The 15,616-nt window shown below is 43.2% G+C and overlaps 1 protein-coding gene across 12 annotated transcripts in view; it reads right to left on the reverse strand.

Moving 5' to 3' along the window:
- The window catches only part of plekha6 (pleckstrin homology domain containing, family A member 6), a 109,215-nt gene that overhangs the window by 64,521 nt on the left and 29,078 nt on the right, over positions 1–15,616 (reverse strand). For 7 of the 12 annotated variants that reach the window (XM_061686972.1, XM_061686965.1, XM_061686963.1 and 4 more), the window contains exon 1: positions 6,183–6,287. The exons of the other annotated variants lie outside the window; for them this stretch is intronic. In XM_061686972.1, coding sequence (XP_061542956.1) covers positions 6,183–6,214 — 32 coding nt within the window. In that variant the 5' untranslated portion in view covers positions 6,215–6,287. Of the gene's footprint in view, positions 1–6,182; positions 6,288–15,616 lie in introns of those variants that run through there. 12 annotated transcript variants of the gene reach the window in all.

Here is a 15,616-nt window from a genome sequence, read left to right on the forward strand (position 1 = left end):
CATTGCTGTTATTTTTCATTTTTTTATTTCAGTGGAATGAAACTATACTCGTTGATTTGAACTCTATTAAGCTCTCTGTTTTCTAGTCAAACATGACCTAAAGGTTATCATTTTAACAATTTTTAGACCTCCAAGATACAATGGAAAATTTATGGAGGATTTTTCCGAACTGCTGTCAGTTGTTTGTACTGACCCCAACTATTTTGTCATAACGGGAGACTTTAACATTCATGTTGACAATAACATGAAAAAAAAATCTAAAGAACTCTCTGCTATACTGGACAAATTTGACAACATACAGTATTAAGTGTCAAGCCCCTACTCAAGGTCACATCTTTGACCTAGTCATCTCAAAGGATGTTGAAATTAAATTTATTGCCATTAAGGATATGGCTATTTCTGACCATTTTTGTGTATTCTTTGAATTACAGATTCTCCCAAAAGTTTATATAACCCCTATGTCAATTCAGAAAAGGTACATAAATGTGAGTTTATGGAGACCATAGCTGTGCCACGAACTGTGAATGCTGGGACCCTTGAGTTGATGAACTTTTGGATAATTTCACCTGGAATATCTCAAATGTCATGAATGCTGTCGTTCCTATTCGAACTAAGACAATCTTGAGGCGACCTAGAACATCGTGGAGGAGCACAATGATGGTAAAGACCTCAAAATCAAAGTGTAGGAAACCAGAACGTAAGTGGACAAAAACTAAACTCCCAATTGACTCTGACCTCTACTGACAAAGTCTTTGGAATTTGAAACCAAGAGTTAGTCTGGGCTAGACAGGAATGTTTTTCTGAAATCATCAGTCAGAACTTCAACAATACTCGCTCTCTGTTTACTGTGGTTGACAAGCTCACCCCCCCGAATCAGATAGCTCCAGAACTCCTAACAGCAGATAAATGTAATGAATTTGCTTATGTAGTGAATAAATACAATCCATCAGGTTAAACATCAGCACAAATCAACAAAATGATAAAATGATACTACATCTGAAGCCACCCAGAATTTGATACAGTTGACCAAAAAACTGTCGAGAAAATGGTTCAGCAGCTGAAACCATCAACGAGCTGTCTTGACCCAATACCATCTGACTTTCTCAAAGCTATTGCGAAGTCTGTGCTAGCTGATTTGCAGCAAATAATCAATTGCTCACTTCAGTCAAGTGAGTTTCCTAAAGCTCTTACAGTAGCTGCCATTGAGCCTCTTCTAAAAAATAGCTGTCAATTCTGGCCTTGTGGGATCTCAGTGCGGCTTTTGATACGGTAGATCATAATATACTGCTGAACAGGTTGGAAACGTGGGTAGGACTAAATGGAACAGTACTTAAATGGTTCAAATCCTACCATGATAACCATTGGAAGTTTTCAATCTCATCAAATAGCAATGACCAATGGGGTCCCGCAAGGGTCAGTTCTTGGACCCCTCCTGTTCAGCCTGTATATGCTACCCTTGGGTCAAATTCTTCAAAACTTTAATTTTGACTATCATAGCTATGCAGATGAAACTCAGTTATATCTAGCCGTGTCTCCAGATGACTAAAGTTCAACTGAGGTGTTGTGTCACTCTCTAAAACATGAATAACTGGATGAGCCAAATTTTTCTTCAATTAAACCACAACAAAACTGAGATAATTGTTTTTGGCAATAAAGAAAAGAGGATTGCTGTTGGTAAATACCTGGAGTCACTCCCTTTAAAAACCAAAGCCCAAGTCCGAAACTTTGGTGTACTGATATATTCTGACCTGACTTTCAACAGTCATATCAAATCAATTACTAAAACTGCCTTCTATCATCCGAAGAACATATCCAGAGTGAAGGCTTGCATGTGCGAAGCAGACCAACAGATGTTCATCCATGCGTTTATCTCAAGTGGACTTGACAATTGTAATGGTCTTCTGACTGGACTCCCCCAAAAGAGCATTAAACAGCTGCAGCTCATTCAGAATGCTGCAGCTCAGGTTCTGACCAGAACAAAGAGGTCGGAGCATGTTACTCCAATTCTAAAGTCTCTACACTGGCTCCCAGTCAGCTTTAGAATAGATTTTAAAGTTCTGCTACTGGTCTATAACTAAATGTTTTCGGTCCTGAATACATGAAAGAAATGCTCATGGAATATAAACCCAGAAGGGCTCTGAGATCTACAAATCGTGGAGCACAGAGTCCAAAGTAAACATGGTGAAGCAGCATTTAGCTATTATGCTGCACACAAATGGAATAAGTTGCCAACAGAAGTGACGTTAGCCCCAAATATGAATGTTTTTAAGTGCAGGTTCTTTTTTCTCATGCTTCTTAGAGCATTTCCACTTATAAATTATACTTGTATTTCTTGTACTCCTCACTGTTTTAACTGTACCTTTATTTTTCTCTTTGTTTTAAATGTTTATAAGCTTTTTTTTTCTTTGTTTTTAAATGCTTTTAATCATATAAAGCACATTGAGTTACCTTGTGTATGAAATGCACTATACAAATATATTTGCTTTGTTCTGCTTTAATAAATTGTTTTTCTTTACTCTGTGATATGGCTCCCCTTGGGTCTGAAATAATGAATAAAGAGCTGCAAGACAAGCCTGGTTTACATGGAGCCTTGTATTCCAATTATAATAAGTTTAGAAGGCCAAAGCTAGATGAAAATGCTCAATATAAGCACGTCATGTATACGCTCGATTATAATAGATCACATCCCATGTAAACAGTTGACCAGAGATCTTCAATCAGAATGAATTCAATCGGAATGACAAAAACGTCTACATGTAAACCCGACTACTGTGTTGTTGGTCCGCCCGAAGACAAGCCCTTCACCTGTCAATCAAATATATGCGAGGTTCACGGTGGGCAACTACTGGCTGAATGTGTGCCACTGAGGTTATGCTTACTAAACAGTTAACATTTCTGTGTTTGTGTTAATTGGGGACTAACACACACAACAACTCAGAGTGAAGCGCTGATGTTTTAAACGACATCGCCGCGGTGGAGCGAGCTGTTTAGTTCCTTAACTCGCTAGCTCGCAGGGTAGCACATTAGCTCTCTCGGGCTGGTGAACACAACAGAAAGTTAACGTTCCCTTAAGTATCTCTGTTGTGTGATTCTAAGCGCTGTACTTGGACCAAGGCTGTGGAGTATTGGATGGACCCAACACCGTCAAGAGTCTCCTGGTCCGCCAGTGTTCCATGAGTGCACTAGCGGCTAATGACACAGCCGTCTAACTTTCAGCTTCGCAGGCCAGCTCACCACAACGACAATTTATCGAGTCTGGAAAAACTATTGTGTCCATTTTATTTATAGAACGATAAGTTGATATTGTAATTATCGTGAAAGGCCTCGCGACAGCTAACTTTTTTGTCACCTGTGTGATCGCAGAGCTTTTCCGCTTCAAACATGCTGCCGGCAGCTTAGAGTTTTTTGAAAGCGCAGGGCTCACTATTACAACTACAGTCATCATAATGGGACAATCGGGAGTTGTTGAATCATTTGTTGTTATTTGCTTCTATATCGGTCGTCAAATACGTAAAAGAGACTTACCCTAACTGTGACGTGAGGAAAGTTGCGGGGAACCGCTGATCTGTAGAACAGCAGACACACACCCTTTTTTGTACTGATGGACCTAAAAATATGGGTTCAGTCATAAGCACAGTACTCTCATTACATTGATTTTATTGGATATATTTCATCCAGAATAAAAAAATACATGCTTTTCTTCAAAGTATTAGACACGTTGCAATGGCGATGACACATCTGCTACAGAGGGTATTTCCATATTTAAAGTGTGCTATAATTTCTAAATTGATTTCTATGACATTCACAAGTTTTAGGCAAACTCAATGCTCCATGATTTAAAGCAAGCCGCAGACTTCAATGAGTTACAACTCTTTGGTGATTGCGCACAAATTGCCAGTTTACACATGATGGGTGTGTTAGAAGTCTGGATGGGAGAATGCGCGTAGGTGAAAGGTCTCCAAGCCAAGCGCATAAAAAAAGACTCACACGAACGTTAGAATATGGCTCCAAACGCAGCAGAATGTGACAAAACTTGACGAGACATTTCACTTAACTATCGCTTGTGATAAATTAGACTTATTCAAGATAAAATAAACCATTGGCAATGATGTATGGTCTATGTTATTTGTCCCAAGTATCCCAAGTATGCTATTTTTTGTGTTATGTTTTTGTTTTGTTTCCTTTTGAATAATCAAACATTCAAAAACAGCACAAACATTTCATTGAATTACAACATTAAATAAACCTTCCGACAAGCAATGTTATTGAGATGGAGTTGGGGACAAGTCCAGTAGTGGGACTTAACTATAAAGCAGTTCTATAGCCTGGCGTAGGCAGATCAGCTGCTACCCCAACAGAAAAATAAATCCTTGGCACTCAGCATGTCAATGGCAATACTAATTATCAGTATGTCATTCAATATAAAAGGCTAAACAACCAAGTTAAGATGCGGTGAACATTAGAAAACTGGCTGCCAACAGCCCAGAAAACCAAGAGGAAGACGTCCACCATTCCCATGCGATCTGAGTTTCCATTATGATATAAAAATAAAAATAATGGTTGTATATGAAAAAGAAACTAAGCACACATTAAGCATGGAAATGTAATTGTATGATCAGAACCTAAATTGAAAAATTTACTGTTCAATATAGTTACTTTTACTCCACATGTACCTGTCCATTTAACCCCAAACTACTGTAATTTGAATTAATTAATTCATTCATGTTTTGAACCGCTTCTCCTCACTAGGGTTGCGGGCGTGCTGGAGCCTCTCCCATCCGAATCTGGGCGTGAGGCGGGGTACACCCTGAAGTGGTCGTCAGCCAATCGCAGGGCACAAATAAACAAACAAACATTCGCACACACATTCCGATGTGCTAACCAGTCATGGCGTTCCGGCAATTGATTACTTAATTCATGAATTAAACATTTTTAGTTACTGTGTTATCTGGACATAAATGGTCAAAGATTGTAGGAAATTATTTTACAGATTATGAAAATTATTCACATCCCTGTCAATTTTGAGGTAACAGATCTTGAAATCTCTTGGCATTAGCTCTCACATCGTAGAACATTGGATATAACATGCAGGTAGTTGTTTTTTGTTTTATTTTATGGATGGACTTTTTAAAAAATGAAAATGTAAATCATATCCATTCAAACCATTCATTTTCTATAGTTCTTGACCTCTATAGGGCCATGGGTGAGCTGGTGTTTGTCCCAACTGATTTTTGGGTGAGGGGGCAAGGTACACCCTGCCCTGGTCACCAGGCAGTCACAGTGCCCAAACATCCAGTCACACTCACATTCACAGCTATGGGCATTTAAAATACTTAAATTAACCTATCATGCATTATTTTTAGGGATGTTGGCTGAATCCAGAACACCCGGAGAAAACAAGCAAACAAGGGAAAAACAAAAGTTCAAACACATTCAACCACAACGCCTCCCAGCTGTGAAGCATATATGCTAACCACTAAATCACCATGCCTTTCACCTTTGTTAAAAAGAAAAGAAAAAAAAGAAAGAAAATGTAAAATATGCATATTTTTAGTAGCCAAGCCAATTATCAGTGCCACTATTCGGCATCTTGATGCATATCGGCATTGCCTTTTCTTGAAATCCGACCGCAGGTGTAAGAGATCAATTTAAAACTGGGTAAAAACACTCTATCAAACCACTGCCATTGCAAAAGAAACGGAGAGAAGTCTTAACCAAAGCCGGGATTTGAACTGACATCTCCCGAGTTTCAAAACTTTCACTGACCACGACTCTCAGATAACACACCAACAAGTCAAACTCATAAATCCCTCACCAAATAGATTCAAAAATAAGACTGTACAGTAGTCTTTCTTACAGGACCCTTGACAAAGCCAGTGTCATAGCAACCCACCTTAGAGGAGGAGACTGAGCTACAGTAGGTCAGCAAACCGCCACAAATTCATTTACCAAGATGCTTTCTATATGCTACACAACACTTATATCGCGCAACACAAAGCACACCACTCGCAACAGTTTATCGTTGTGCGATGTTTCTGATTGGTACTGCATTGCAGTCATCTCTGACCTACAAGCATCTGGCCATCCACTCCTCTATCAACCTCCCCTCATCCCCTATCCCCTTTACATTTTGTCCCAACCTCAGCACCCAGTGTTACCTCCTCCATTCTGCTTCCACCTACCTGACTCTCCTGTCCACGCGGAACTTCAGCATCCTCCCCTGGATGACTCATGTACGGACAGTATGAGAGACAACACAAACAGATGGACAGAAGGATGACAAATGGAGATAGGAGCAGAAAGGGGGAGAGCTGCTGAAAAAATTGAGAAGGGGGGGGGGAGTCACATTGCTGCCACCCACTTTCTCCTTCAGACCGCATGCCTCTCCCTCTTGCTGCTTGTTTCCTCACCTGTCTCACCGTCTCCTTTCTCTCTCTTTAGCCCCCTCGTCTGTGTGTTACTGTCACACAAACACACACATACATACTCCCTGCCTTCTGGCAAAGAAAGGCAACACTCAGCTTATTCATTCCTCCCATAGCTGATACATGTTGTATTACGGCTTCTCTCTCTTAATGTGTTTTGCTCTCATTGATGGCTGTCTGTCTGTGTTAATATGTCTACACTGTATATGCACACAAGCACGCACACTTACACACACACACGCACACACACACACACGCACACACACAACAATTCCAGTGTAGCTGGGACGTCTTGTAAAACGTAAATAAAGACAGAATATAATAATTTGCAAATCCTTTTCAACTTATATTCAATTAAATACACTACAAAGACAATATATTTATTGTTCAAAGTGATGAATGTTATTGTGTTTTTGTTTTTTTTGTTTGTTTTTTTTTTACAAATATTCACTTATTTTGAATTTGGTGTCTGTAACACATTCCAAAAAATCTAGGACAGGGGCATGTTTACAAATGTGTTATATCAACTTTCTTTTAACAACACTCAGTTAGTGTCTGGGAACTGAGAACACTAATTGTTGAAGCGTTGTAGGGAGAATTACAGTACTTCTCATTCTTGCTTGATGTACAACTTCAGTTGCTCAACAATCCAAGGTCTCTGTCGTATTTTGCGCTTCATAATGTGCTACACATTTTCAATGGGAGACAGGTCTGGACTGGTGGCAGGCCTGTCTAGTATTCACACTCTGGTATTATGAAGCAAGACTGTTGTAACACATGCAGAATGGAGCTTGACATTTTCTTGCTAAATTAAGCAGGGACATTCCTGAAAAAGACGTTGCTTGGATGGCAGCATATTTTAAGCAGGAAAGATGTCTTCAAAAATGTGCAAGTCACTCATGCCATGGGGACAAACACACCCCCATACCATCACAGATACTTTTGAACTTTGTGCTGATAAAAATCAATGCTCATTTTCCTGTTTGGTCCGGACGACATGACGTCCTCGATTTCCCAAAACAATTTGAAAAGTGGACTTATCAGACCACAGCACACTTTTCCACTGGGCTTCAGATAAGCTCAGCCCAAAGAAGCCAGCGGTGTTTCTGGGTGTTGTTGATGTATGGCTTCCACTTTGTGTGTTAGTTTTAACTTGCATTTGTAGATGTAGGGACGAATAGCTTTAACTGACAATGGTTTTCTGAAGTGTTCCTGAGCCCACGTGGCAATATCATTGACATAATGATGCCAGTTTTTTAACGCATCGATCGAAGGTCACTGGCATTCAATGTTGGTTTTTGGCCTTGCAGCTTAGGTGTAGATTTCTCCAGATTCTCTGACTGTTTTGATGATATTATGGGCTATAGATGATGAAATCCTTAAAATCCTTGCAATTGTACATTGAGAAACATCTTTAAACTGTTGAACTATGACCTCATGCAGTTGTTCACAAAGTGGGTGGTGGTGGGGTGCGCGGGGCAGTGGGCATTGGGTCCCTGTGCCCTCCTCCGGGTGGCTGGGTGTCGTGGTGCCTCGGTCGGGCCGGCGGACCGTCCTGGGTCCCTCGGTGTGGGACGTGTCCCGTCCGCCGGGTGGCTCTTGGGTTGACTCCTGGGCCCGATCTCGTCTCTCGAATGATTGGGTGGGGTCCTCCGCCTCCGCGGTGCAAGCACAGCAATTACAGGACACTTCTGGCAGTCATTGTGCATGCGAAACGGTGTCAATTCACTTGCATGTGTCCACAGGCCCACACCCCTGGGACTTTTTCGCTGGGTGTGGGGCTTCTCACTTATTGCGACAAATAACTTATGAATATGCAAATTGCTTGTGTATCCCCTCACTCACACTTTGGTCCTATAGGTGTTTATAATTTACATCGCCACTCTTACCACATTTCAGTTGTACAGCTGGGTTCACGACCTTTGTACTGTATGCTTCCTCTCCTGTCCTTGTCCTGTCATTGGGTGGAGCACTACTGCACCATACAACACTCATATCTAATGTGTCATTGTTCTAGATTTATAAGGATTTACTTTTTTCATCTTTTCTCACTCCCCTCTAGAAACCTTGTTCTGTTCGACTGATCAACTCTGATTCTCAATAAATATCCATTATAATACGAAGAAACCACAGCGGTATCTTAAAAACTCTACTGTGACACAATAAAACTGTTCCGGCATAAAACGGACACAGATCCTCCATTCTGCTTGACCTAACAGCCGAACAAGACAAAAAAAATAAAAAATCCCTCCATCCATCCATTTTCTGAGCCGCTTATCCTCACTAGGGTCTCGGGAGTGAAGTAGCCTATCCCAGCTATCATCGGGCAGGTGGCGGGGCACACCCTGAACTGGTTGCCAGCCAATCGCAGGCCATATATAAACAAACAACCATTTGCACTCACATTCACACCTACGGGCAATTTAGAGTCTTCAATTAACCTACCATGCATGTTTTGGGGATGTGGGTGGAAACCGGAGGGCCCAGAGAAAACCCACGCAGGCACGGGGAGAACATGCAAACTCCACACAGGCAGGGCCAGGGATTGAACTCCGGTCCTCAGAAATGTGAGGCAGAGGCTCTCACCAGTCGCCCACCATTCCAAATAAATAAATAAAAATAATAATGATTATTATTATTAGCTCCTTAGCTCCGATCTACGTTCCTACCGTCACCTATGGTCACGAACTGTGGAAATGAGTTTCCACCGCAGGGTGTCCGGGCTCTCCCTTAGAGATAGGGTGAGAAGCTCGGTCATCCGGGAGGATCTCAGGGTAGAACCGCTGCTCCTTCAAATCGAGAGGAGCCAGACGAGGTGGCTGGGGCATATGATTCGGATGCCTCCCTGGCGAGGTGTACCGGGCACGTCCCACTGGGGGACGACCCAGGACACGCTGGAGAGACTACATCCTTCGGCTGGCCTGGGAACGCCTCGGGATCCCCCCGGAAGAGCTGGATGAAGTGGCTGGGGAGAGAGAAGTCTGGGCGTCCCTGCTAAAGCTACTGCCTCCATGAGCCGACATCGGATAAGCGGTAGAAAATGGATGGATGGATGGATATTATTATTATTATTCCATCAATCCATCCATTTTCCTACGCTTAGCTGAGGTCGGAGCCCAGACTAAACTATCCCCAGGCACTTCCTCCAGCACTTCTGAGGGGATTTTGAGGCGTTCCCAGCCCAGCCGAGAGACATAGTCTCTCCAGTGTGTCCTGGGTCGGCACCAGGGTCTCCTCCCAGTGAGATGTGTACGGAACACCTCACCAGGGAGAGGTCCGGGACGCATCCTAATCAGATGCCCCAGCCACCTCATCTGGCTCATCTCAATGCGGAGGAGCAGCGGCTCTACTCTGAGCCCCTCCCGGATGACCGAACTTCTCACCCTATCTCTAAGGGAGAGCCCGGACACCCTGCGGAGGAAACTCATTTCAGCCGCTTATATCCGGGATCTTGTTCTTTCGGTCACGACCCACAGCGCGTGACCATAGGTGAGGGTAGGAACGTAGATCGACCGGAAAATCGAGCACTTCGTCTTTTCGGCTTAGCTCCTTCTTCACCACGATACAAAGTCTGCATCACTGCAGACACTGCACCGATCCGATCCGCCTATCGATCTCTCGTTCCATTCTTCCCTCACTCGTGAACAAGACCCCAAGATATTTGAATTCCTCCACTTGGGGCAGGATCTCATCCCCGACCCGGAGTGGGCACTCCACCCTTTTCCGACTGAGGACCGTGGTCTCAGATTTTGAGGTGCTGATTCTCATCCCAGCCGCTTCACCTTTGGCTGCGAACCGCTCCAGTGAGAGTCGATGAAGCCAACAGAACCACATCATCTGCAAAAAGCAGAGATGCAATACTGAGGCAATAAAACCGGACCCCCTCTACTCCTCGGCTGCACTGCGAAATTCTGTCCATAAAAGTTATGAACAGAATCGGTGACAAAGGGCAGCCTTGGTGGAGTCCAACCCTCACGGGAAACCGACTTACTGCCGGCAATGCGGAACAAACTCTGACATTGGTCGTACAGGGACGGGTACTCCATACTCCCAAAGCAACCCCCACAGAACTCCCCGAGGGACACGGTCGAATGCCTTCTCCAAATCCACAAAACACATGTAGACTGGTTAGGCGAACTCCGATGCACCCTTGAGGACCCTGCCGAGGGTGTAGAGCTGGTCAATTGTTCCACGGATAGGACGAAAACAACACTGCTCATCCTGAATCTGAGATTCGACTTCCCGACGGACCCTCCTCACCAGAAAGGCTGAGGAGTGTGATCTCCCTGTAGTTGGAACACACCCTCTGGTACCCCTTTTTAAAAAGGGGGACCACCACCCCAGTCTGTCAGTCGAGAGGCACCGTCCACGATTTCCATGCGATGTTGCAGAGGCATGTCAACCAGGACAGCCCCACAACATCCAGAGCCTGTAGGAACTCCTGGTGAATCTCATCCACTCCCGGGGCCTTGCCACCGAGGAGCTTTTTAACCACCTTGGTGACCTCAACCCCAGAGATAGGAAAGCCTCAGAGACCCCAGACTCTGCTTCCTCATCGGAAGGCGTGTCGGTGGAATTGAGGTGTTCGAAGTATTCTCCCCACCGACTCACAAGGTCCCAAGTCGAGGTCAGCAGTGCCCCATCCCCACTATACACAGTGTTGATGGTGCACTGCTTCCCCCTCCCGAGACGCCGGATGACGGACCAGAATTTCCTCAAAGCCGTTCGGAAATCGTTCTCCTGGCTAGCCAGTACCCATCAGCTGTCTCAGGAGTCCCACAGGCTAAAAAAGCCAAATAGGACTCCTTCTTCAGCTTGACGGCAACCCCCACCATTGGAGCCAACTCACCACCAGGTGGTGATCAGTTGACAGCTCCACCACTCTCTTCACCCGAGTGTCCAAGACATGCGGCCGCAAGTCTGATGACACGACCACAAAGTCAATCATCGAACTGCAACCTAGGGTGTCCTGGTGCCAAGTGCACATGTGGACACCCTTATGCTTGAACATGGTGTTCATTATGGACAATCCGTGGTGAGCACAGAAGTCCAATAACACAGCACCACTCGGGTTCTGATTGGGGGGACTGTTACCCCTCCAGGTCTCACTGTCATTGCCCACATGAGCATTGAAGTCCCCCAGCAGAACAATGGAGTCCCCAGCGGGAGCGCTCTCCAGCACCCCCTCTAAGCACTCCAAAAAGGGTAGGTACTCTGAACTGTTGTTTGGTGCATAGGCACAAACAACAGTCAGGACATGTCCACCCATTCGAAGGTGGAGGGAGGCTACCCTCTCGTCCACCGGGGTGAACCTCGATGTCCAGGCGCCGAGCCGGGGGACAATAAGCCTCTCACCGTGGGCAACTCTATAGTGGAAGTCCAACCCCTCTCTCGAGGACTGGTACCACAGCCCAAGCCGTGTGTGGAAGCGAGCCCAACTATATCTAGTCGGAACTTCTCAACCTTGCACACCAGCTCGGCCTCCTTCCATGCCAAAGAGGTGACGTTCCATGTTCCTCGAGCCAGCTTCTGTAGCCGGGGATTGGATCGCCAAGGTCCCTGCCTTCGGTCACCGCCCAGCTCACAATGTACCTGACCCCTATGGCCCCTCCCACAGGTGGTGGGCCCATGGGAAGAGGGACCCACGTTACCCTTTCGGGCTGTGCCCGGCCGGGCCCCATGGGTGCAGGCCCAGCCACCAGGCGCTCGTCTTCGAGCCCCACCTCCAGGCCTGGCTCCAGAGGGGGGCCCCGGTGACCCACATCCAGGCAAGGGAAAATGCAATCCAATAATTTTTCTCATCATCGGGGTCTTTGGAGCCGTGCTCTGTCTGGTCCCTCACCTCGGACCTGTTTGTCATCGGTGACCCTACCAGGGGCATAAAGCCCCTGACAACTTAGCTCCTAGGATAATTGGGACACACAAAACCCCTCCACCATTTATTATATCCATCTTGATATATTATTATTATTATTATATTTAATTATGTATTCAATCCATTATACAAGTATGGTTTATTGTCAGACCTTTTGTAACAGTATGAATACAGACAAAAGGAATATTAAAAACATTTTAGGTAGCCTCCAGCTCTATTAAAGAAGAAATAAGTTGTTTCTAAGGTCACCTTCTGATTTGAGGAATACACAACAATGTTGGAAATCTAGTATAACAAATAGAGAAAAAAAAAACACAATGCCAAAATTATTATCATGCAATAATGTATTTTTTTTGACAGTCGCTCACCTGTACCTGCTATGGCTATGAAAGTGACCTAATACTGCCAAGGGTTTGTTTGTTTGTTTGTTTTATTTTTTGAAAAATAAACACCCACACTGCAAAAAATAAGACTCATAACCTTGTTTTCAAACAATTTGCACTTGTTTCAAGGTCATTTTTAATTGAAATAAGTTGACAACAAGTTTGCCAGGGAAGTAAGTTATTTTTTAATACTCGACTGACAAGTTTTTTACTTTTTATCATTTAAAAAATTAGCTGGAGCGGTCCACATGTCCTTACTGGCCAACTCCACATTTGCTACAGAAGGTATTTAAAATGTTTAAGTATGCTTTATCTTTGTCTGTGGAAAGGTACATGTTCCAGGATTTCTTCGTAGCCTCAGATGTCAATAAATAAAGTTTCTTTGGTGTCTCGCGTTAATTCCAAGCTTGCGCACAGTGGGTGTGTCAGAGGTCTGGATGGGAGAACATACATAGATGAAAAGCACGTAAGTCCAGTCATATTAAAAAGGACTTACGTGCGAACTGGAGCATTTGAGCATCTGCTGTTATGACAATTTCCTTTTTAAAAGGAAGTATGAGTAATGGGGTTACTGTATCGTACCAGGATTTCTCAGGTGCGACGCTAATGGAAAAGAATTGTAATGGAAAATGTGTGCATGTTGTAGACACACAGTAGTCTATTAATACGTATTGTACAAAATATTTTACAAACTGTATTAAGCACAATTCTAAAACAGAGTATAGAGAAATGGTATCTTCCTTCTCTTCAAATCCAAATTCGGTTGGACTGCATTTTGGCTTTGAACTCAAATAAATCATCAACAACAATAAAAACAACATCATCATATTTATATACTGTAGCACTTTTCTAATAGGCAATTATGTTTGCATCGTTTCCCAGGGAAGAGAGATTATTTACACTATACTGCAGTTCAACATCCTGCATGTGTCCTGGCATGCACTTTCAACAACTAATTAAGCTGAAGGACTTTTTTTGGAAAATAACTTTATGTTTATTTTTTCTCGATGAAGATCATGAACTCATATGACTTAGCCTTGTTATAGCAGAGACTCAAGGGTCTGCTTGCATAAATACAGCAAGTCTGAGCTGGCCGCTTGCCCCCAGCCATATCAGTCTACTGATAGGAGACTTTCAGAGACATCACATGGTGCAGAGGCTCAACTTGGATCAGGTGGTTGGGAAAATTTGGAGATCGTGACTGTTGCCTCTGTTCTGATAGAGGTACCAATGTGAATGTCCTCCTTTATCGCTTTCATTCCTCAAGGAGAGAACTGGCAAATCTCCTGGAACAGTCCCTGATTCCTTGCAGACTAATATATTCCCACAACTTGCATTTCAAATTGTTTTCATTACTGATAATTTGGGAGTTGTCAATATTTACTAATTGTTTCCGCCAAAATGATTCTGAAGCATTTTTTTCCTCAGCAAAGCGACAGAGGCACACACTTTTCAGTGGCATAGATAGTAATTGTAGCGGTTGGTGTCACAGGATTATGAGGACAGTATGTGTCAGTAATCACAAGCACAGATAGGACATACTACAGTGTGATGCTTTACATTTCATCTTTTCCTTTCCTGCCAGCCTAACTCTTAGTGATTGTTTCTTTACCTAACTCTATATTGGTTTTTTTTTACCCCTCAAAATTGTATTATTAATTGAGAGTCTGTTGCAACAATAATAACATTTCCAACTGCTGTCTACTGGTCTCACAACATGTTATGGTAACTTCATACTAAGAAAGTTCCGAATTTGTGTTTGTTATTTTTATTATTATTATTGCTTCTTGAATGTAATTATGCTGCTTCCCATTAAATCTTATTCCATTGAAAAGCCTTTACATTTAATTTGTGGGACAAGCAGCACTGTGCATCTGAAATGGAGTATCTGCATTGTGCCAATGTAAAATGGGGCATATTGTCACTGTCAGTGTTTTTTTTTTGCTGGTGCTATTATTGATCTTTGGTGGTTTTTGGTGCGATAACTCTCAACTGGGTCAGGACCCAAACCTGGGTCGTGGACCCATTATGGATGATCAGATGGTCCTCGGTGTGTGGCGGTAATGACATACGATACGACATTACGACTTTACAAACGGGGTGCAATGATATAGTTTGTAGAGTGGCACGAGAATCGATGTGTTTTACAAACTTCCTTTATTTTTGAAAATATTGTTTTAAATGCTTGTAGTTGCAGGTGAGCATTGTAAGCAAATGCCGAAATAAAGTCTGCTGGCACCGAAACTCTCCGCCTAAAAATATCACAACTAAAACACTGTAATCACCGACTCACAACACATCAAGTTAATCCAATTATTTGTATTTTATTGTTCAGTCTCCCCCCACTCACCGTGGTTAGGAACCCCTGCTCAAGATTATTGAAATCATAAGCACCGGAGATGATGGGTGTGGACGGAGAGCTGACACTTCATGTAGCTGTATACATTGCCAACATGGGCATACTGCATAAGAGAAAGAAAAAAGAAAAGAAATTGACAGTGTCTAGTTTAAATACATTTGATAGCTTTCTAGAAGCCTCTTTTTCAATATTAAAAAGCTTCTCTCTGCTGGGGGCATTAGCTTGAGACATATTCAGAAATGTTTGGTGTGCTTAAATCAGGGGTGGGAATGAACATTACAAGTACACAATGCTTCTTTCTATTAATTTCCTCATGAATAGACCACATTTTCCACATGATATGCTGATAATGAGTGATCTTTTTCCGAACATCACCACTGAACTGATAACTGTAAAGATATTGACTTCAAAAGAACTATCAATAACATGGGGTCTAATGATTTGCTTTAGCAATGATTGGATTTGTATCACAATTTGCGGTTACTAATTCGATTTAAGGACGATATTGGTTCATTTAGAACGATATGATCCGAAACGATTCAGTGGTTGGAAAACTGGACCGAGGCATTGTGGC

Source organism: Phycodurus eques, chromosome 10, assembly GCF_024500275.1.
Source record: "Phycodurus eques isolate BA_2022a chromosome 10, UOR_Pequ_1.1, whole genome shotgun sequence".
Taxonomy (NCBI): Eukaryota; Metazoa; Chordata; class Actinopteri; order Syngnathiformes; family Syngnathidae; genus Phycodurus; species Phycodurus eques.